The sequence below is a fragment of the Carcharhinus amblyrhynchos genome, chromosome 5, assembly GCF_965287045.1.
Source record: "Carcharhinus amblyrhynchos chromosome 5, sCarAmb.v2.hapA, whole genome shotgun sequence".
Lineage (NCBI taxonomy): Eukaryota > Metazoa > Chordata > Chondrichthyes > Carcharhiniformes > Carcharhinidae > Carcharhinus > Carcharhinus amblyrhynchos.
This window is the reverse complement of record NC_137328.1, coordinates 47,976,056-47,999,602: the sequence shown is the minus strand read 5'-3', so window position 1 is coordinate 47,999,602 and position 23,547 is coordinate 47,976,056. Positions and strand designations below refer to the sequence as shown.

Here is a 23,547-nt window from a genome sequence, read left to right as displayed (position 1 = left end):
TATGAGGCTTCACATACTGCTGACATGCCCTTGCAAGCAGTCAGCACACGTGAAAATCAATGAATGCAGAATAAAGGGAAGTTAGTTTGCAGTTTTCTGGTATGAGTTGACTGTGTCTATAAGACCTGCTGATGATCTGCACCATGACGTCCCTATCTTCTTATTATCTTGTGTCTGATTCAGCTGTAAAATATTCCATCAATGATCATCCTCATCCACCTCTGCTGCGACCCTTCGACTTTGGGGGATAGTTTGGATGTACCTAAGTAATGCAAAAATGGCGCAAAACTGGTTTACACAGTAAGAAGTCTGACAACACCAGGTTTAAGTCCAACTGATTTATTTGATAGTAAACTTGCAAGCTTTCAGGGTTTGTCCCTTCGTCAGGCGAATAAATAAATCAGTTGGACTTAAACCTGGTGTTGTCAGACTTCTTACTTGTGTTTACCCCAGTCCAACACTGGCATCTCGACATCATGACCGCAAAACTGGTCTCCCAGACCTCCAGCCTATTTTTTCACTGCTTAGCATCTAGGATTCCAAGACACACAAGAGGAAAATCTGCCCCATTGGTATTTTGTGGATATGGTTCCATGGATAAAGGGCCCTTCCTGCAACCTTGCACAAACAGCTATTCTTTTAGGAGGCTATGTTTATATTTGTATTGAAAAACATTTGCCATATTATTCATTTAATTATATCTTCAGCAATTACGAAAGAGCAACCTAACTTAATGTTCATTTTCACTAAATATGCAAACTTTGCATGACTGCATTCAAACTAAAAAAAAGCTTCAGAGGTTATGTAGTTCAACCCAAAACTAACTGAACCATCTTTTGCTACTTTACAAACTGCAAATGGCACAAAAGTAGTTCTTACATAATGTGTGAGCAAATCTATATTTGTTGCACCCTAGAGATGCATCTAAAATGCTGAAAACATCAATAGCAGCTAACATTTACAGTTAAACAGCTTTCAAGTATGAGGGCCGTAATTGTTTAAACATGTGGTTAGGCTGTTCCTGAAGACAGCTCAGCCATTTGATTTACCTGCCAAAGCACACTTCTTCTGTGGCTGCTGGAGATTTGAAAGTGTAAGACGTACGCTGCAAGAGCTTTCTCACGGTGAGCCACTTCCTGCACCTGACTTACTGCGGGTCGCTTGCAAGGTCAGAATGCCAAAAGGATAATTTCACTAGCAGGCATTTTGCACTTTGATAAATGACATTTTCAAAAAAGGAAGGTTGGATAGCCTTTGTCCAATTTAAAGGAATTTGGCATTACGACAACTTGCCAATATAGTATCTTTCACTCAGTAAAATGCCCCAAGGTTATTCCCAGGAATCAAACATAACTTGCCAAGTTACAGAGGGAAATAGTAGGAGATGAGCTTGGTTTTAAGCACTGTCTCAAAGGAGGATAGTGAGATAGAGGCATATCGGCTTGGAGAGGTAATTCCAGAGCTTCGAGTCCAGGCAGCTGGAGGACCGCCGTAGAATTATATAGGAGGAAGCCACTTGCCCCATTGGCCGGAATTTAATTGTCCCTTCAGCTATGGGAATCGGAAAGGTCTGTTGACCTTGGGTGGGATTTTACGGTCTCGGGATGAGCAAGGCCTTAGAATTTTGCCCTTTGTGTCTGCCTCATTCCTTTTACAGTGGCTGAATTTGCTTCATTTTTTTCAAAATGACTTGGCAGTTTCTAGGATTTGCTTGCAGTTCAACTGATTCAAGTAGGGTGTGAGGGAGAATTAATAATAATGAAGTAAAACAATTAGTGTTGCTTGATGAAAATCAATTTATGCAGCTAACAGAAGAACAGAAGTTACATTGAGTATCAGGGCGAGAGACAGTTCTGATTCACTTTGGTGGGATATAGAAGGGAGATATATTCAAGCCCATAATTCTGCGCATATGGCTTAATCAGGAAGGGGCACAGGCCAAATGCCTGACAACTCCCCAGAGAAATAAAGTCCTATAACAATACAGAGATGGTTTTAGAGTGACGAGTAGGAGTGATAATTGCCACGAAGATTGCAAGATGTTTGACTTCAACATGGATATCTCGTTAACATTTCACTTTCATAAGAAATAGGAGCAGGAGTAGGCCATCTAGCCCTTCGAGCCTGCCCCGCCATTCAATAAGATCATGGCTGATCTGAAGTGGATCAGTTCCACTTTCCCACTTTCTTCCCATAACCCTTAATTCCCTTGCTTATCAGAAACCTATCTACCCGTGACTTAAATAATATTCAACGAGGTAGCCTCCACCACTTCAACGGGCAGAGAATTCCAGAGATTCACTATCCTTTGAGTGAAGAAGTTCCTCCTTAACTCCGATCTAAACTGCTCCCCCCCCCTCTTATTTTGAGACTGTGCTCTCTAGTCCTGCTATCCTTTCTAAGTGGGAAGAATCTCTCTACCTCTACCCTATCTATCCCCTTCATTATCTTACATGTCTCTATAAGATCCCCCCTCAGCCTTCACGAGTACAGACCCAGTCTATTCAATCTCTCTTCATAGGCTAACCCCCTCATTTCTGGTATCAACCTAGTGAACCTTCTCTGCACTCCCTCCAAGGCCAATATATCCTTCCGCAAGTGCGGTGACCAAAACTGCACACAGTACTCCAGCTGCGGCCTCACCAGTGCCCTGTACAGTTGCAGCAAGACCTCCCTGCTTTTATATTCTATCCCCCTCGCTATAAAGGCCAACATCCCATTCGCCTTCTTGATCACCTGCTGCACCTGCAGACTGGGTTTTTGCGATTCGTGCACAAGAACCCCCAGGTCCCTCTGAACCATAGCACACTGCAGCTTTTCGCCTTTTAAATAATAATCCCTCCTACTATTATTTCTGCCAAAGTGGATAACCTCACACTTGCTATCATTATACTCCATCTGCCAGGTCCTCGCTCACTCGCTCAGCCTATCCAGATCTCTCTGCAGACTTTCCACACCCTCCACGCAATTTGCTTTGCCACTCATCTTCGTGCCATCAGCAAATTTCATTACCCTACACTCAGCCCCTTCCTCCAGATCGTCTATGTAAATGGTAAACAGTTGAGGCCCCAGCACCGATCCCTGCGGCACTCCACTAGTCACCAACCGCCAACCAGAATAGTACCCATTGATTCATGTGCTGTGTCACCCATACGTATGAGCAGGCATAATCTGAAGCCACATAATTTGATCAGAACTGGGTTACTGTGGGACCCAAGGAAAATGTGGAAGAGTTGGGAACATTTCCAAAGACATGGAAAAATTCAGACAGGAAATTAATCAATAGCAGGTCTGTCCTGCACCCAGATTCAGTACAAATAGTGCACAGAACTAACCTGGTCAGGCAAGGTGAGCAAAGTGGCAGATTCACTGAGATCTTGGAATGCACCTAGCCTCTCTCACTCTATCTTGTCAAGCCCATTCCATCATAAGGTTCCTCAAACCCACTTAAGTTACAAGAGCATTCATCGTTCACCATCAATGCATTCACATACATCCCATTCACTGAGTTCAATGCCATCACCCCAACCCTCATGCAATGTGATAGCACCTCAGTCAGCAAAGCAAGTGTAGACACGTCTTTATATGCATGCCAGGGGCACTTGTGATGCATCTGCCTGACAGTCGTTTCATTGTATATACTCCATCCAGTGGAGAAACAATTGCCTTACTGAAACAGATAGGTCTGTTGTTCCCACTTGCAGGAGAAGAGAGCACAGAATGCTTGAGTGAGGAAGTGGACCAGAGGTGGTCTATCACAGGTAACGAAACTGGGATCTGCAAAGGAAGAGGCTATGGAGATTAGTGGCATGTCTGCATCCCGACCATTGGAGATGGAGAGATTGGGGCTTTGCAACTTATAATTATAGAATCCCTATGGTACAGAACGTGATCATTTGGCCCATTGAGTCTGTACCAACCACAATCCACCCAGGCCCTCATTTACCCTGCTAATCCCCTTCACACTAGGGTCAATTTAGTGTGGCCAATCAACCCAACCTGCACACCTTTGGAGTGTGGGAGGAAACTGGAGCACCGGAGGAAATCTGCGCAGGGACAGGGAGGAGACAATGACCCAAGGCCGGAATTGAACCTGGGTCCCCGGCGCTGTGAGGCAGCAGTGCCTAAGCACTGTGCTACAGTAGTCTGTCTAGTGACAGCATTAAATATTTCCGACTCGCATCACAGGCAGGACTTGGCCATGTTAATTTGATTTCTGCATCAAGTGAAATATGATCATTTTAGCTATGCTAAGAAACAACAGTTTTGCTTATTACTTATCCATATCCATCTCTTTTCTCCCCCAGGGCCATCGTGTGAGTAACAGCAGCTGTGAGCCATCTGTACAATGATTCCTCAGAGGAGCTCATTCCTTCTGGGATGCACTGTCACTGGACACATACTTACCAGGCACCAGTGCAGAAAGAAGCACTTTGTGCATCCAGCTAATTAGGTTTGCACTTGGTTAATCATAGGTCAGAAATGAGCACAAGAAAAGGGTTTTGCAAGAGTGGCATTAGTGAATTAGTGTTGCAGGTCACTGCAAGGATGTCTTCCATAGATGGGTCAGTCCACAAAAAGGAACTTCAATCCTGACAATCTAATTAGTCCATGCAGGCCATGACGATGGCCACTTAAACTCTGAATGATAACACGCCTGCCTCTATAAACAACATGTCAGACATCTTGTTTGAAGGACGAGGGTCGGGGAAGCATGGAAGTGAAAACTCAAAGCACCCCTATCCCACATCTCACCGTTGTGTTCCCCTCTACCCCCCACCCCCACCTCAATCGTATTCAACACACCGCCTCATGTTCTGATGGCCAAGGACCAAGTCTACCCTGCACAGGAGCAGCCTTTGGTAGGTTCTCATGGTCTCTGACATTTAACGGTCATTGGCCATAAGTATCTCAAGAATCATAATAAGGGTAACAGCAGTCTGCCTTTAATTTTTGCTGAAGCCACAAGGTTTCACCATGTAGAACTGCTAGGAAGAGGAAGAGAAAAATTTACAGTTCTCAAGGGGTACGCACATGGGCATCTTTAAAAATATTTTATTAAGTTCCTTTTTTTAAAAAAAATCAACTCACGTATATTTGTATTAATATCCGGTGTTGATTATTGTTGCCTGTTGATTGGCAATTTGCCTTTTCAATTGCTTGATGATGAACGTGAAGAGATCAATTGATGGGGACCATTACTGATCAGGTGGCTGATTACAGGACTGCTTTGTGTCTGCAGGGAATGGGCTGGATTTGATTATTACTGTGGTCCGGTGAGAGTGACTTGCTGATCCATTTGGGCTATAAGAAGATCCATGGCATCCAGGATGAAATATGAATGGATGGTCTGGCATAATGTGCCTATTTTCATCTTCCTCCTCCCGAGTGGAATTCTCTTCAGATGATGATTGATGCGCAGCTTGTTCATCCTCTATCTCCAGTCCTAGCTGTTGTGCATGTTCTACACAACAAAGCATACCACGATTATAATAGAGACCCTCACTGTCAAAAATGTTGGGTGCTTCCAGACATATCCAGGCACTTAAAGCATATCTTCAGCCTGCTCAATGACATTTGTGGTTATGATATGACGGTCAGTGCAGTGCTGTTTGGGTTCAGTGATAGTGTTTCTCAGAGGTGTGGTCAGCTGGATTTGGAGGCGGTTTTGTTCTCTGTCCAGTTTGGGGTTCTTCCATTGTTACTATATGAAAGGCTGAGATGGCAGATCCCAGAGAAACTAACATGGAACTGCATGATACCTTCTTGTGACTACGTACCAGTTTAACATGGTGGAATGAAATGTCTTGCGGTTGAAGTCTATTGATTTATTTGGAGTTCCTCAAATTGCCTGGTGTGCACAATTAATGGCACTCTGTATCTCTGGGAAGCTTCACAACACTAAGTTAAAGTCCAACCAGTTTATTTGTTAGTAAACCCATAAGCTTTCGGAAATGCTGTTCCTTCGTCAGGTGTGTGGAAAGAACTAGCCAGAGATATAAATACTATTTTGCATCTTGTCACCATTGGGGAAATTTACATAACAGCCAGGCATGGCTAATAATTCCACTGCCTAATGTATTTATGTACAGCCAATTGGGAGACGCTTACTATATCCTGGGGTTGCTTCCAGCAAGGAACCAGGGACTAAGAAGTTAAGAACAGTAGAGACTTTCACAGTCACTGGGAACATGTGGCTATTAGATTCAGCAGGGAAATGGTCTTCATTTAGGAGGCTACAAATATCTGTGACCATCTGGCAAGACAGTCTCAGTCCTCTGGAAAACACTGTTTTTCAAAGTGATCAAGTATGCTGAGCTCTGTGTCTACAATCAGAGAGTTGGGAACCTGTGGAATTCTCTACACAGAAAGCTGTTGGGGCCAATTCATCAGATATGTTCATTAGGGAGCTGGACATGACCCTTGCGGCTAAAGGGCTCAAGGGGTATGCAGAAATAGCGGGAGTGGGATACTGACTGTGCATGATCAAACATGATCATACTGAATGATGGTGCAGGCTCAAAGGGCTGAATGGCATACTCCTGCACCTATTTTCTATGTTTACGCTTTGTTTTGTGAGTGTTGTCTCTTACGAATTTGGTATCTTCTTACTCCTGCCTGTTATCCAACTGCAACTGCCCCCATAACACGGCCTTGCTACTCTGCAGCTCTCTCTCAAGTCAAAGTCAAAACTGAAGCAGCCATGGTGCCATTCACTCTCACCTTGTGTATGAAGAGTTCCAAATTGTACAAATAAGTCTCTCACAACCAATAGTGTCACCAGATTATTTCCTAGCAGGATCTGAGAAAGTAGCTATGAACATAAGGCCTTTATTAATCTTAATACCTTTAACCTTCCCCACGTAGTGCTATTCAATCTCACATCCATTTTAATGCCACTTTCCTTGCTTAGGGAAATACATGCAGAAGGTATCAATGCCAAACATGGTGATAGTCTCAATAAAGCTTAATAAAGTGAATGTAGCCTAGTTCATCACATAAACCAGCTTCCCATCCATTGACTCTATCTACACTTTCCACTGCATCAGAAAAGCAACCAGCATAGTTAAGGACCCTACGCACCCTGGACATTCTCTCTTCCACCTTCTTCCATTGGGAGAAAGATACAAAAGTCTGAGGTCACATATCAACCGACTCAAGAACAGCTTCTTCCAGTTGCCCTTAGACATTTGAATGGACCTACGTTGCATTAAGGTGATCTTTCTCTACACCCTAGCTGTGACAGTAACACTACATCCTGCACTCTCTCCTTTCCTTCTCTACGTACGGTATGCTTTCTCTGTATAGCGTCCAAGAAACAATACTTTTCACTGTACACTAATACATGTGACAACAATAAATCAAATTAAATCAATAAAGCGCCCCAATAAAATCTTTTAATTTCCTTGTAGCTACAGTTAAACAAGAAGTAGGCACATTTCCAGCAGGTTGGGTTCACATTTTGTATTTTTGCCGATTGAACCATTCTGATTCTCTACCGCCCATTTTGGGGCAGGGGATGGTTAAAACCTTTTCCAAGGAGGAAAGAATTAAATATAAAATACACCCCAAGCAAGTCAATGTTAAAAAAAAGTAGCACAGCATTTTCTACTTGGATGTATTGAATTTTACCAGCTTGGATTTGTCCCAGTTGGCATCCAGAACAGGCCCAGATGCTAATCTGTGGGATTTCTAATGGAGCCATTTGCCAATAGGTCTCATTACTGATGCCAGCTGAGTGGCTCCCAGCTGTGTTGGGAGGCCTGACGGGTGAGTCAGTCTGGAACAAAAAAGAAAAGTAAAAAAAAAAATGGAACTGCCTACCAAGTAGGAATAGTTTCCATTTTTGACACTGCCTCACTGGGATCATTATACTTTATACTGAATGAACTCCCCATCATACGCTTACCTTCCTTAAGGCACTAAGGAGTACCCTAGAGCTAGGGATTGACATAAGATTGGAGTAGAAGCTAAACATGCAACAGGACTTTGTAGTGAAGGGGACACACAAGGAAATAACATTTTAATTAAATTAAAAGCAAAATGCTCAGCTCTGAAAGGAGAAGGTAGTTCAATACTTAAAGTGCAAGTCTCCATCAGAACTCCTAACAAAATGCCCCACTTCAAGGCAAATCTCTCAATGTAGAAACATAGGCTGCGATTCTCCCTTCGTGACCCGCAACTTTTCTCTTGGGTCGTGGTGGGAGATGCCAGCCTTGTAATGGGATTTGCGCATGTGCCGGGAACGCATGCGCATCTTCCAGAGCTGACAAACAGTCGAGGGCTGGACCACGCTGGAAACTGGCATGAGGACAGGTAAGTGATTTAAATCCTTTCTTTTAATATCTTTTAAATATGCTTATTAGTTCATTATCAGGACCTTTCAGGTCCAGATTGAATCTCCCACCCCGACAGGAGTACTTCATTCCGGCGGGGTTCAGACTAGCTCCCCACATTCGGGAAACTAATGGGGGACTCCAGCGGAATGAAGGGGGTGACAATTGGGACCCCGCAGGGGCTCAGGTGGCGGGGGATGATGCCCCTTGGGCATGGGCACCCTGGCAATGCCCAAGGGGCAAAGTGCCCATGCCCTGGTGGCATCTTGGCATTGCCCACTGGGCAGTGCCAAGGGGGCAGGGCCTATTCTAGGTGGGGCCTGGAGGCAATCGGTGGAGGGGAGAGTCCCGCTGCCACTCCGCAAACAGGATCAGTCTGGGATGGAGAGGTATTAGTGATTGGAGCTGGGTGGGGGGCTGCCTCCAGAGGGCTCTGACCCAGAGGTCAGCAGGGAGAGGGCTGCCGGTGGGTGGGGGAATCGCCACTGTTGGGAGGGGTTGGGCTGTGCATTGGGGCATTCCAGGACAGGGCGGGTTGTCAGGGCTGATCCTGCAATTGCTGTGGGGGCTGTATTCGGGCCATGGAGGCAGCACTGTGGGGGTCCCGGGCTGGCCAGCAAACGGGGAGTCTAACTGATCAGAGCCACTGCACATGTGCAGAGTTTCAGAACTGTCAGACGCCGGCGCGAATAGGCAACCCTCCCCAAAACCCGGTTTTTAATTCATTCATGATTGGGACCTCGTCAGTGCGCAGGCTGGGGAGATTCAGGTAAGAAACTAAACAGATAAAACAGTGAGGATTTAGAACAGTTTTCCCACCAATTCAACATTTTTGGGGAAATCGCCCACATGGAAAATAGAAGCAGGGATGGGCCATTTGGCCTTCAAGCCTGCTCTACCATTCATCTTGAGCATGGCTGAGCATCAAATTCAATATCCTCATTCCCCTCCTTCTTCCCATATCCCTAGATCCCTTTAACCCCAAGAACTACATCTAATTTCTTCTTGAAATCTGACAACATTTTGGCTTACCTACTTTCTGTGATAGTGAATTCCACACATTCACCACCCATTGGGTGAAGAAATTTCTCCTCACCTCATTTCTAAAAGATTTACCCCTTCTCCTCAAACTATGACCCCGAGTTCTGGATCCCCTCACCATTGGGAACATTCTTCCTGAACTGACCCTGTCCAACTCTGTTAGAATTATATATGTTTCTATGGGATCCCCTCTCTCTCTTCTAAACTCCAGCAAATGTAATCCTAACCCATTTAGTCTCTGCTTACATCGCTCCTCTTCTGTTTCAAATGTTGATCAATCAAGAATTTTTTATTTCAAGTCTATTTTCCCATCAATTTTATCTCCTTCTTCCTGAAGGCGCTGACTTGTGCCAGGATGGGGTTCCATGGAATTCAACTTCCCTCGATTGACTTGCCTTCATGTTCGAGACAAGGCAATAGATGTTGGTAGATTATGTTATTCAACTGTGGGGTCATCAAAATTGAGCCTGATCTGGTTCTCACCCAATGTTTAAACAGTGCACTACTAGCACGGGGCCCTTGGTAATCACTCCTCTCTAATTTTATTTTCCCTAACCTAAGACAAGGACAATTATATTAACCTTATTGCTTCCCCAGTTGGGATCAGTGTAGATTGTGAATCAAGTCTTGTACCTCCCTAGGCCAAGGAACTATCATACAACAATCACGATGAGGCACTGGGGGTGGGATTTTACGGCCTGGCTCATCACAAAACTGTAAAACCCTGCCTGAGGTCAATGGACCTTTCTATGTTCTGCCCCTCACCCACTCCGATTCCTGTGGCAGGCGGGGCAGTAACATTCTGGCCTGGCAGTCCTTCATTTCTGTTCTTAAAGTAAAATATTCAACATCAGTATTTTGTTTCCATCAATCCTCAAATAGAGACACATTAACCAGTGTTAGTTTAGTGTTACGTTACTCTACCTCTCTAAAGACGATACATTCTCCATGAAATCTACATTAATTCTGAGTTATCTCAAAGTCGAAGCATAGCCAAGAGCTGATCACTACCAGACAAATTACTGTGTTAAAGCACTCACATACTTTGTGCCATCTCATGCACCTGTAGATAAGAAAACACTGAACAAAGTTAACAAAATGACAGGAATACTGAACAAAAAGGCAGATTTACTGAATATGTACCACCTTAGACCAGTCTCCTGTCCTCCAGACATAGCATTTTGAGTAATCTTCACAGTCTTCTGCCTCCTTTGGGCGTGTTGATAAATCGCATTTCTTGCGTGGATTGGTGCACTTGATAGTTCGATGCCGAGCCCCCTTGCCACATTTCACTGAACACTGTAATGCACATCAACATAAGGATATAATTTACAATAACATCACACCCTATCCAACACTGCTACAGATGTTGACACAGCACTCAACTCATCTGTTCCTAAAAAATCCCTAAAGGAAACTAAAACTCTGAAAACACACGACACAGCGATCAGAGGAAAGTGATAAATCATCGAGCAAATGTCAGGACTTTGTGACAGCTGTTTCTGCTGAAATCTGCGTTCATTTATATCCACAGGTGAATTACGTTGTCTACATTCCTAAACGGAGTTGACACTAAATCATACAGCTTAACTACTCGAGATGAAACTTCAGTCAGTTCTAGCCATAGGTATCTTGTCTTAATTTATCTTTCCCTATAAAATTTGACATGCCAATTTATTGCATCCTCAGAAACTGCAGATCTCTGTGCTTTGGTCAGCAGAACATTATACGGTGCCAAACACTTTCTTTTCTTGTTCCTCTCCAGAAGTTGCAAACTAATGTTGGGATTGTAGCCACTGACAATATAATACCACCATTTTATTTCCAATACTGATATGTCTTTTGGGAAATGGGGCCATTTGTTAGGGAGTTTCCACATTAAAGTTTAACAATCAGACTAATTCCTGTTCGAATAGAGTTATCCAAACTGAAAAGAGAATGCAAGTAACTGATAGTAATCCACACATATTTGCATCTACTCATGAAGAAGCTTTAAAGCATTAGTTTTCACATACAAATTCTTCGCAAGCACGGAACAGTTGGATTTTGTACTTTTAACTTGTACATAAACTGCAATTTTGTTGAAACTGTATATTTGGAAGAATATATGTTAGATTGAGTAAGCAATCATGAATGTGCGCAAAATACCACTGGGAATACAAAGTTTGCTGAACATGGACAAGTCATTCAAACAGAGCTTTGGATTATCATAATACTGTATAGGGATGACTCGCGAATCTGTGCAGATCTGCAAACAGACATTTGTAAAGAATCACTCGCAGGAATAATGCGCAGTTATTTACCAAGTGTTGGATTGTTCACCCACTAATAGGGAGGTGAGTTGGCTTAGACCGTCGTAAGACAGATTAGTTTTACCCTACTGACGATTACAAAGTGTTGCTGTAACAGTACTCCTGCTCAGTACGAGAGGAACTGCAGGTTCAGACATTTGGTCTATGTGCTTGGCTGAGGAGCCAAAGGTGCAAAGCTACCATCTGTGGGATTATGACTGAATGCCTCAAAGTCAGAATCCTGCCTAAAACAACTGGACTTGAAAGATGTGTAACCATTCAATGTAACTGCCATTGATTTCTTTCTTACGATGTGGTTCTGCTTTTCTTATTATCTGGGTAGAAGGTAAATACTATTGGCCTTTGGAAGTCAACTCTATCTTTATATTAAGATGGTCCAGAACTCGAGTGGGGTGGCAATAACAGTCGGATTGCCACTGTATTCCTCTTCATTTACTGAAGTCAGGAACTGTATGTTTCTTGGCCAGTGTTTCATCCCAGGCCTGGTGAGAAATGTGCAATGCAGCAGCTCTGCAGTCCTTCCGGTGAAGGGTGGCAGAGTCAAGGGAAGCGAAGTCATGCATCCTTTTATGACATTAGGGAAAATTGAAAGGTCCCAGCCACTGTGAGAAGCCAGGTGTAAGGAATTAGGGTGGTCCGGAGTGACTGCTTTTCTTTTATTCATTCATGGGATGTAGGCCTCCCTAATTGCCGTTGAACTGAGTGGCTCGCCAGGCCATTGCAGAGGACATTTAAGAGTCATCTTTTTGCTGTGGGTCGGGAGTCACATGTGGGTCAGTGTGGAAAGGGATTCCTAACCAGCTAATAAGATTTATAGGCAGAATGCAGCCTTTCAGAGGACAAGAAATCAGTAAGGAATTAAGTAATTCTTTAGACAGCTAACACAAACAGTTTTACACATATGTGAATGCAGTAAGATAATCAAAACAGTAGTTATGATTTCAAAACATGTAAGCTGATATCTTAATATATTTTAGCACATTTCAAATGCATTGTTCACTTTGGTTAAGCTGGGTTACTCAAAGGCATTGTGGTAAAAGTCATTTGTTTAAAGCCAAAGGTTAGGGATGTTAGTCAGCAGCAATCTTATTAGGAGGATTCAATAAGGGAACAGATATTGCAATCTTAATGAACAGATACATTCACTGCCTAGACACAAGTGTAGATATACCTCTGGACGGAGGAAGACATGTCTATTCAATTTGGCAGTGAGCCAGTGGAAACATCCACTTTGACCTGATAGTGTCTGCTGTTACCAGGTGACAGGGATGAGTTAGTGCCAAGAGGGTAGATTACTTCTGGACAAATAAAATATCATCATGCTATGAAGTATCATATGGTTGGCTGAGGTACTTGACAGAGATTTGTATTGGTGCCTCACTGTTAAATGAAACTGATTTTAAGCCAATGAAAGTCAGAATTCTTGATTAGAAAAATCTATAATTGATCTGTTTTTGACTTTGCATTTCAGATGTTTCAGAGAGATTCTATTGCTCTATTCCAGAGCTATTTAATCCTTCATAAGACTCCAGTCGGCTATACGTTTGTATTGTCTTGTTCTATGTCTCATGTTTAATAAACTTTGTTTTGTCTTTGCAGAGATATATACCCTGCGAGTTTTGAATTGTCTTAGTTTAAGACACAATTGGCCACCTTTTAAAATTTCCCAGCAGCCAGACCAGGTAAGGATGCAGATTTCCTTCCCTAAAGGACATTAGTGAACCAGATACATTTTAAGGACAATCAACAATGGTTTCAGGATCATCTTTAATTTTTAAATTCCAGTTTTTTCATATTGAATTCAAATTTCACCATCTGCCATTGTGGGGATCACACCCAGGTCCCTGGAGCATTACACTTGGTCTCTGAGATAATAGTCCAGTGACAATACAACTACTCCACCACCTTCCCTACCGCCTCCCTCTGTCAGGAGGCCATGCACAGTGGGAGGGTGGGGGTTAAGGGTTGGTGATCAGGCAGGTAGTTGGTTGGGTGGGGTTTAGCAGTATGGGTGGTTCTGGGTAGTTGGGCAGTGTCAGGGGTGGGTAATTGGAAAGTCAGGAGTGGGTACATGAGGTGTGGAGGCATAGTCAAAGGGTGGGGATAGGAATTAGGGTGGTGGGCAGAGGGGAGAAAGGTGGGGCTGAGGGCAACTAGTCCAGTGTTCGGTAATGTAGTCAAGGAATGGGGGCAATGGGGTTTTGGATGGCAGTCAGGATGGTACGGGTGTAGTCAGAAGGTCAGCAGAGTTGGCTGATCAGGTGGTTAGTAGTCAAGGCTCGGGGCTAGTTAAGGATGTGGGGTGTTGCTTGGGGGTTGGGAGTTGTCACTGGGTCCACCAGGGTGGGATTCCTGGTGCAGGGTAATGCCCCGTCAAAAGTTTAAACTTCCCAAGAAAATCCCTTGCATGGGGATTTCCTGAACGGGGAGGGGACAGGAGGAATTTCCCCTGTGCATTTTCTGGGGTATTTCTGGATATAACCCCCACTCTGGGGAACGCAAGTTCTTGGCTGATCTGTTTGGTGGGCAATAGAAGGGGGACTGAACTGATCTGAAAATGGAGACCTCAAATGTACTGAATTGTTGAGATTTAAGTTTTTGGTTTCTTCTCAGATAAGTGAACTTGTCCGGTTTCAAGTCATTTTAGAGTTCGATGCAGAAGAACATAAGGATGTGAAAAGTATGAGTAGACCTTATATCACTTGAAGCCTGCTCTGCCATCCAGTATAATTATGGCTGATCTTCAGCTTCAACTTCACCGCCTTTGATTCCCTATGAGACCAAGGGCAGGATTGCCTTTGGGTCAAGACCCTGATATCAGGGCAAGTGGGGGGTAGGGGGTCATAACCCTGCACTATGTGGGAAATACTCACCTGGCAATGATTTTCCTCAAACCGGCCAGTGTCCGTAGGTGGGCCCACATCTAATTATGGATGGCAGGTAGGGTATTGAAGATGGAGGGCCAATGAGTCCTTACAGTGCAGGAGTAGATGAGCCAGCAGTTCAGGCACCTCTATTTTGGTGTCAAATCTGCACATTTTAAAAGTATTAATTTTTTAAAAAAATGTCCTCAGACGCCAGAACACTCCTTCATAGGATGGCCTTGAGCCGCAGCTGTAGCCAAGATGATGGGGAGGGCCTCAAAGCTCTGATAATGGGCCTGACAGGTGAAAAGAATGTTTGTGTAATGCCTGTTTGCAGTGGTGCTGCTCAGCCCATCTCAATACCCAGGGGGCAGACAGTGCCTTCGATGATTTCTTCATTAAAGCAACTCTACACAAATAAATTTATAGCCCCCATGTCCACACTCTATGGGGAAGGCTGGTGCCAAACAGCACCAGTTTCTCAACATGTGTAGGCTTGATGTGTTGAATAAATAGAGAGATATACTGAATAAATGGCAGTTGCATGCAGATTTGGAGGGGAAAGAAAGCTTTAATGCCATCTTTATCATCATTGTTTTTAACTATACATTTTACTTTAAAAGCCTAACTTTTTAATGCAACTCTTTTCCAATATTTTCCTGCAACCTAAATAGTTAAAATACCCCAAATTTACGCTTAGTTGACACTAGACAAATCCGTTCTTTGTTCTAAGTATTATAAATATGAAAAGGCCTTATAAAAGGATAAATCAAGAAATTTGCTCTATATTACAACTTGCCAAAGGTCCGTTAAACATATATCAGGCTTCTGCATCAGTCTCAAGGAATGATTTTTTTCACTGGAATTTGCAGGAAAATTTTAAGTATATTTGTGCAATTAAGGTTTCAAAGGGTCAGAACACATAGTACCTAAAACAGCCTCCCTGCACTTCATATTGTACCTAACATACCAATAACCTTTGGAAATACCATTTAGGAACAGCTGGATCAACAATTAACTTGGATGCACTGCTTTTATTTGAGCACTTACCAATACCAAATGATCTGCATGATGACTGCTGTTTTACAAAAGAATGTTGGAAGGCATAACTCCACCAGTTAGAGATATAAAGCGTGGATCTGGGCATGCAGTGTGCAGAAACGTGCAACAGTATACTTAGAACTCTTGGCTTAAGTGACCCAGCTAAGGATTTATTAGGCTCTGTCATAACTTTCATGAGGTTATTGCTACACAGATACCAGTTAATGTCCTTGCATAAGAGGAAACATTAAATAGTTCTTACTATTCTGTCCCACATTAAATCACCGACTACCCTTCAAAAGAACATCATGGTTGTGAAAGTGCTTTTTTGACGACCCGAGGTTGTCAAAGGTGCTACTTAAATGCAAGTTCTTTGTAATGCTGTGCCATTATTAAACCAGACTGTCCTTGTAAAACAACAGGGTCAACCAAACGTCTTGGAGTTTAAATTTGTTATATGTGGTTTTTGGCACAGCTTGCAGAGCTGCAAATCAAAATGATGAGAATTCCAGGGTCATAGCAATTTTATAGTGAGGGAACTATGCCCTGGATTGCTTGGGACTGAATATCTAGACATAACTTGCACTGGCTTGAGCTGGGGCTTCCTCAGATGATATAAAACCGTAGCTCAATAGGTAGACTGATTACCCAGATGCGCCCGAACAGAAAGATACTTGTAAACAAGTGCGTTACTCTTGTCAACAGTGTGAACCGGTCAAACTTTGCATCTTTATTTTGAACTCTTTTTCTAATTCACCGAGTTCTTGTTTTGGCTATTAGGTACCAATTAATTGATGTCGAAGATCTGTATGAACCCAAACGATGAGTCAAGTATTAATCTAACACTGTTACTAATTCTAAGGTGACAAGTTCCTCAAGGAAGTTCAAAGGGCTGGACTTGATGCACAGCTGTTGTGGGAAGGTGCAAAATTGGGTGTATCTTCTGATCTTTCCGTTATGGTGGCCCCGTAGCAATTTAGTTTTTGTTGGGATGTTAATTGCCTTGAGGCAAGACCACCTGTTCCACCTCCACCCCCAAACTAGGTAGGAATTTGCTCCTCCAGGGGCTGTTGGTCATTTACAAGCTGGTAAGTGGCAGGTAGGTAGAGTGGTAATCATTGAGGGTTCAGGCTAGCAGGCCTAGTAGGGGCTGGGTTGGATAGAAAGGGCAATCACAGGGGTATCAGGAGCTTCGTGGGGAGACTTCATATTCTAAGAGAGAGCCTCTAGCTCAGGGCACGCAGCCCACCCTGCTGAAAGGAGGAGTCTTGCTAATCAGTGCTGTATTTCTATATCCCATATATTCTGCTGAGTGTGCTCTGGACACTATTATGACAGGGCAGGATCAGAGACTCTATTAGGGTTTATACACATACGCGCATGCACCCACACAATTTTGAAAATTGTCACAAATCTCTGGTAATTGTCACCAAATATAGAAACAGTTATTAGAGTGTTTGGCATTAGTATTTGTCTGGCTTCCACATCGTTACAATATATCACTGAGGTCGGCAAGGATCACTTAGCTGCTTGAATTGACAACTTTCAATGTAGTTTTTCCATTGGGATTGGCAGTGCACTGCAGACTCTTGGTAAAAGGACCTAGCAGACATTACTGTCATTAGATATCAGACAGGCAGGGAGAATGAGTACAATGTCAACCCTCCCCATCATACCCAATAGCATTAATTTAATGCTTGGGCTACCTTAGTTTCTCGGTCTCACTTAAATGCTGCCAGTTAGGTGCCTCACCAAAACACTGGCAGGCCAAGATTAGGACAACCGGAGGCAGCTAGCAGCATCCAGGTGAGTTGCTGAGGTTTGGGGAATGGCTCTGCAGAGTGTTAGGGTTGGGAAGTGGGGATGCTTGGCAGGAGAAAGGCCAGACTTTCCTTGTAGGTCATATCAACTCTCTCAATGACAGGTTTATATGTGCATATTGGAGCATCCATTTCTTCCCCTTCATGTTTTAACCAAGCAATGGGATAGGGTAAGCGCTGCTCCACTCCTGTCAGCTGGGCTGCTACAGGGAAAGATACAATTTAAAAATATTTTGTGCATGAGCAATGGGTACAGAAGAGTAATTAGCAGTTAAGAAAAGTTATAGTATTTGAAGAAGGCTAAGAAAGTTTTATACCTCTGACCATATTCCAGCTTCCCACACTGTCAGACAGTCCTGACCTTCACAGCGTTGTAGTGAGGCAGGCTTTGGCCCAGGACAGTCTCTTTCTCGAGCTCTAATGAATGTGCCATTTTGGAGCTGCTGGGTGCAGGCTACTTGTCTACCTTGACTTCCTTTACCACAAGTCCGTGAACATGTTGTCCATTCTGTCATCATCCATCTATTGAAGAAAGCATTTTGTACTGTAAATTACAATTGCCTATTGTCAGCAACAAAGCAACTTAGAAAGAACAAATATATTAAGATGAGACCTAATTCTGCTGAAAACTCAGGATCAGCAGGATCCAACTGATATTCACATATCTGCTCTTGTGGTAAAAGATGCAAGTTCCAGTAATCAAGGACTTTTATTCACAAGCGTATGCTGGGGAGACACAACCCGATTCTACAGGGTGGCTCCCTGATACAAAGGCTGAATAACTCTTTCAGTTGTCACATTTCACAGCAGTGCTGTACATACTTATTGAGCAGAATTATACACACTGCTGATGTCTCTGTTATCTCATTGGAAGGCCATGCATGTCTTGTTCTAACACCACCCAGTCTGCTTACTTATCACCCTAACATTTGGTTACCCATTCTGCAAAGGATTTTATGACTTGTGATAGTTTGATTTCTCGCAGTACTGCACCCATCATGCCGATGTGTTGGCTATATTTTCCAACATGCTTAGAAGTTTCTCATAACTACATGTGTCTATCTTTAAAGCTGTTAATTCTCACCCTAATACCAATCTTAATATTGAGTAATTTCAATTACCTGACTTTACTGTCCATTAGCATGTAGCACGCTATCCTTCATTCTGGTGAAAGCTCACACAATGTGTTGAATTTTATGGCCCCTTCATGGAGGTGGGGGGTTGCTGGAAATTGCAGCGAGCTATTCAAAAGTCCATTGACACTGCAGTGGAAAAACCCGCTGGCTAAAAAAAGCACCCAATGTTCCGAGTCAGCCCCCTTCATAGAGGTCTGAGGATACAGTACCAGGATGCACCTACTCTCCTCCTGCACAATGGACCTTTGGTCCCCAGAAGCTGTTGATAACTTGTGGCCCTAAATCTTAGCAGCAAATAATTGATTAAAGGATATCATAGCGAGGTACCAGGAGTGGGCATGTTGGCTGTGTGAAGCAGAACACTCTGAACTCTGTGACAATGCAGTACGGTACTTTAAATTTAGTTTCCTTGTTTTCACAATTGCAGTCTTCAGAAGGTATTTGGAGGTCAGTTTTGGGTCGGTGACAACGTAGGGACTCACACTGCACTCTAGCATGTTAAACACACTTCTCCAGCTTGGAAATTCCAGCCACATTTTGGAACAATTATGGTGAGAGTGATGAGGGGCTGTTCACTTACTAAGAACTTTAGTGGTGGTTTTATGCTGAAATATCAGTAGGACGAAATTTTCTCAATTATTGTGGCTAATGTTTCCTCTATGCTGTGAGGGAGCATGGCCTTGCAGTAATCGGGAATGTGCAAACAATGTTCCCTTTAAGATGTAGAAATGGACTGCGTTGTGGACAAGCTAATCCCGCACAGTAAACAGAAGTTGAAGGGAATGTTGCCTGTTGCCACTTTCAAGTCATACCTTCTATAACTCCTTGCCACTTATTTACATGGTCCTGCCCGTATGACTATAATTATGATTTATGCCTAAAAGTATAGGTGCAGCACAGGTTGAAGCCATCAATTAAAATTTCTGGAGTTCAATTTTCTCTGGAACAAATTTTTAATTTTATCTTGCTGGAACTTAATTTATGGCTGTGATTCTCCTGACAAAAATCAAAGTGCTGCCAGCAGTGGGAAAATGGTACAATTCCCACAGGCACTGGCAGCAGTAACCAGGTGAAATTCAATTGCTGTTTGGTTCAGGAAATCGTCTCCACATGAAAGACATCAGCAAGCCTAGTTTCATAGAGATCGGGACACCAGATCTCCAAGTTAAGTGACAGGCCCCGCCGCCCCCACAGACAACGTTAGCACCCCAACCCTTCACCACAGAGGAGAAATCTCCTCTCCCCCAGCACGAAATGTTCAGGTCACCACTCCCTACCCCCACCAATCATCCAGTTCAAGGATTTTGGGCTTCTCAGTTTATATTGAGGCTTGAAAAAGACAAAGGGAATGAAATTAAACGTGAAATAAGCACTTCAAAATTTCCATCACATCAGAGGGTAGAATTGGGTGGCATGATGGCACAATGGTTAGCATTGCTGCCTCACAACGCCATGAATCCGGGTTCAATTCCAGCCTCGGGAACTGTCTATGTGGAGTTGCACATTCTCCCCATGTCTGTGTGGGTTTCCTCCGGGTGCTCCAGTTTCTTCCCACAGCCCAAAGATGTGCGGGGTTAGGTTGATTGGCCATGCTAAATTGCCCCTTAGTGTCAGGGAGATAAGAAGGGTAAATACATGCAGTTACAGGGATAAGGTCGAGGTGGAATTGTTGAAGTGCAGGCTCAATGGGTTGAATAGCCTCTTTTGGCACTGTAGGGATTCTATGATGATTCTGATTCATCTGACAGACCTTTGAACTTAACATACTAGGGGACACATCAAAGGGCTTCAAGGCTATAGATGGAAGACTTTTAACTACAACTTGACATGCTGAAAGAGAATTTAGTCATTTTAATAGCTAAAGAGTGACAGCGTGCCACACAAAACCCATCCTTGGAAAAACCACCAACCTGAGCCACCCTCCCCACGACCCGCACCTGCCATGAAGCCACTCTTCAGCACCCTGGAGGTGAGTCTTGAGTGGGTAATCACCTCCTTGCTCCCTCTCAGTGACCATGGTGCCTGATTCCTGTTCGTCAAGACCTGAACTTGCATGATCTCCCACCTGGGATGGGCAGGCGGAGGAGGGGGCAATCCAGGAGGCCGTTGAATCGGGCTTCCAGCCTGACAATTGCAGTCAAATGCATTTGTTAGTAATCATCAGGTTCTTGCCCACTCTGGGTGAGAACCTGATCAAGTCAGGCACAGCAGGGCAGGAGACTCATGGGATGACGCCTGGCGAGAATCCTGATTTGGCACACATGCCTGATTCAACAGGCCAGTGGGAGTTCCGGCTGGGACTAATGGCCCTGGAGAACCACCTCTGTATGCATATTAGACTCAGTGTGCCCTAAGTTCTTTGGCTTGTTTGCCATGCATTCATAAAGACTAAGTAGCTGAAATAGTCTTTCCAAAGGCACACTCCACAATGCTGAAGGGAGCAGTCGAGACAAGATGCTCTGAGACTGAAGGCAAAAGATATGACATTCGCTTCTCTCCAATTTCTGGTGTCCTGGACTCAGCTTTCCTATTTGTCTTTGCCATACTTTTTAACTGAACGTAAGTTTTCATTGGCCAGTTGACGTAGAAACCGGCATAAACTTTGATGTCAATGGAATTCTCAGCCACTGATGCACTGTGGTCACGTGTAGATACTGACAGAATGATTGGTTGGCCATTTTCTTCTTTGATTATCATGATATTCTCATTTCCTGCTCTGTGACGTTACATTGGCAGAGTCAGTGCTGAAGGATTTTCCATCCAAAGCCTCTGTGGATTCTAAGCCTGTGAACTCAATCAATTGTTGTGTTGCCAAGGTGTTTACGTAACCTACTGCATTACTTTACAAGGTAAACTTAATTGAAGATTAATTTGGCATTTATGCTAGAATTCCTAGGGAGCCCCTTTAATCCATATTGTCCTGTTTATTATCATACATGTGCCATTTTCATTTGGGTGCATCTTCTGGCTGCAACTAATTTTACCAGAATAAACTGTGTACTTTAAAACTGATGTAACTCTGGTTTACCTGATTTATGCCCCAAATCTGGTCCCTCATCATAGGATTTTGTCCCATTACATAAAAATAATTGAAATTTTAGGCAGAAGAAATGTGTTAGGAAGAGGTATTTACAAAGAACAAAACAAAGAACAACCCAGCACGGGAAACAGGCCCTTCGGCCCAACGAGCCCGCGCCGCCGCATCACCCTACACCTATTCTACCCTGCATGTCTACGAATGGAACCCTACTCAGTCAGATTCAGGGAAGAAATAGTGTCAATTTGGTAAAAACCGATTAGCCTAAGAGCACATCTTTGGGGTGTGGGAGGAAACCGGAGCGCCCGGAGGAAACCCACGCAACCACAGGGAGAATGCGCAAACTCCCACAGACACAGGCCCAAATCCATGTGTCTGCACAGCCAGCAGTGCTAGTCACTGAGCTGTTGCGGCGCCCGTCTACCGGTCCAGGATCAAGCACACACACCGACATGAAGTACTAGGCCACTCCTGGACTTCCAAGAGCAGCCCACACATGACCCGCCGTGTGCATGCCCCTCGTTTGACACGAGGTGGACCTCCACCTGTGGAATAAAGACAAAAATATTAATCTTACAGCCTGCCCTTCCGGTGTCTCCCGAGGTTTAACCCTATTTAATAGCCCCTACCATATCCCTCCATTCTCGTTTCACTCATGTGCCTATCTAACTGCATCTTAAACGAGTCCAACGTTCCTGCCTCCACCACCCTACTCGGTAGCGCGTTCCAGACCCCCACAACTCTCTGCGTAAAGAACCTTCTTCTCACCTCCAAATTATACCTCCCCCCCTCACCCTTAAATGATGACCTCTTGTGTTCGTACCCAGTCTAGGGAGCAGTCTCTCACTATTAACTCTATCTATTCCCTTCAGTATCTTATATATTTGTATTTATATTTGTTAGTCCAAAGGGCTAGGTGCATTGGCTATGCTAGATTGCCCTTAGTGTCCTGGGATGCATAGGTTAGAGGGATTAGCGGGTAAATATGTGGCATTATGGAGATAGAGCTTGACTGGGATTGTTGTCCGTGAAGGTTCAATGGACCGAATGGCCTCTTTCTGTATTGTAGAGTCTATTCTATAATAATATCTACATGGATGGATTATGTTCTAAGGACACACATTTAAAAATCAAAGCTGCATTAGCTTTCTGAGGATTTGAGCTCTTCAGTAAAATCAAGGTTCTTTCCGCATTTTGCACCCTGCAGAAAATATCAATGTTATAGCAAGTAAGAAAGGTATTCAACATATGGTCCATGTCAATTCAGGATGCTCGAGTTCAGATTCTTGCATACAGATTCGATTTATTATTGTCACATGTATTGGGATACAGTGAAAAGTAGTGTTTCTTGTTCATTATACAAACATTCATAGAGTACATAGGGGAGAAGGAAAGGAGAGGGTGCAGAATACAGATTTTTTATTTGACCACATGATATATGATATAGGAGCATAATTAGGCCATTTGGTCCATTGAGTCTGCTCCACCATTCAATCATGCTGATATGATTCTCATCCCCATTCTCCTGCCTTCTCCCCATAATCCTTGATCCCCTTATTGATTGAGAACCTATCTCCATCGTAAAGACACTCAATGATCTGGCCTCCACAGCCCTCAGTTTCCACAGATTCATCACCCTCTGGCAAAAGAAATTCCTTCTCATCTGAAATTTCTCCTTATTTATTTGTAGGACATGGGTGTTGCTAGCTGGCCAGCATTTATTGCCTATCCCAAGTTACCCTTGAACTGTGTAGCTTATTGGGTCATTTCAGAGGGCATCTGAGATTCAACCATATTGCTGTGGTTCTGAAGTCACATGTAGGCCAGATCAGGTAACGACAGCAGATTTCTTTCCCTAAGTGAAACCAGATGGGTTTTTCCAACAGTCAACAATGTTTCATCTTAATTCAAGATATTTTTTGTTGAATTCAAATTCCACCATTTGCCATGGTGGGATTCA

At 43.6% G+C, this 23,547-nt stretch overlaps 1 protein-coding gene across 1 annotated transcript in view; it reads right to left on the bottom strand.

Annotated features, from left to right (window-relative positions):
• Positions 1–23,547, bottom strand: part of LOC145343014 (A disintegrin and metalloproteinase with thrombospondin motifs 19-like) — a 414,592-nt gene that overhangs the window by 29,032 nt on the left and 362,013 nt on the right. The window contains exons 20-21 of the mRNA XM_080188739.1: positions 17,732–17,936; positions 10,524–10,676 (exon numbers count right to left, since the gene is read on the bottom strand). Coding sequence (XP_080044865.1) covers positions 10,524–10,676; positions 17,732–17,936 — 358 coding nt within the window. The remainder of the gene's footprint in view (positions 1–10,523; positions 10,677–17,731; positions 17,937–23,547) is intronic.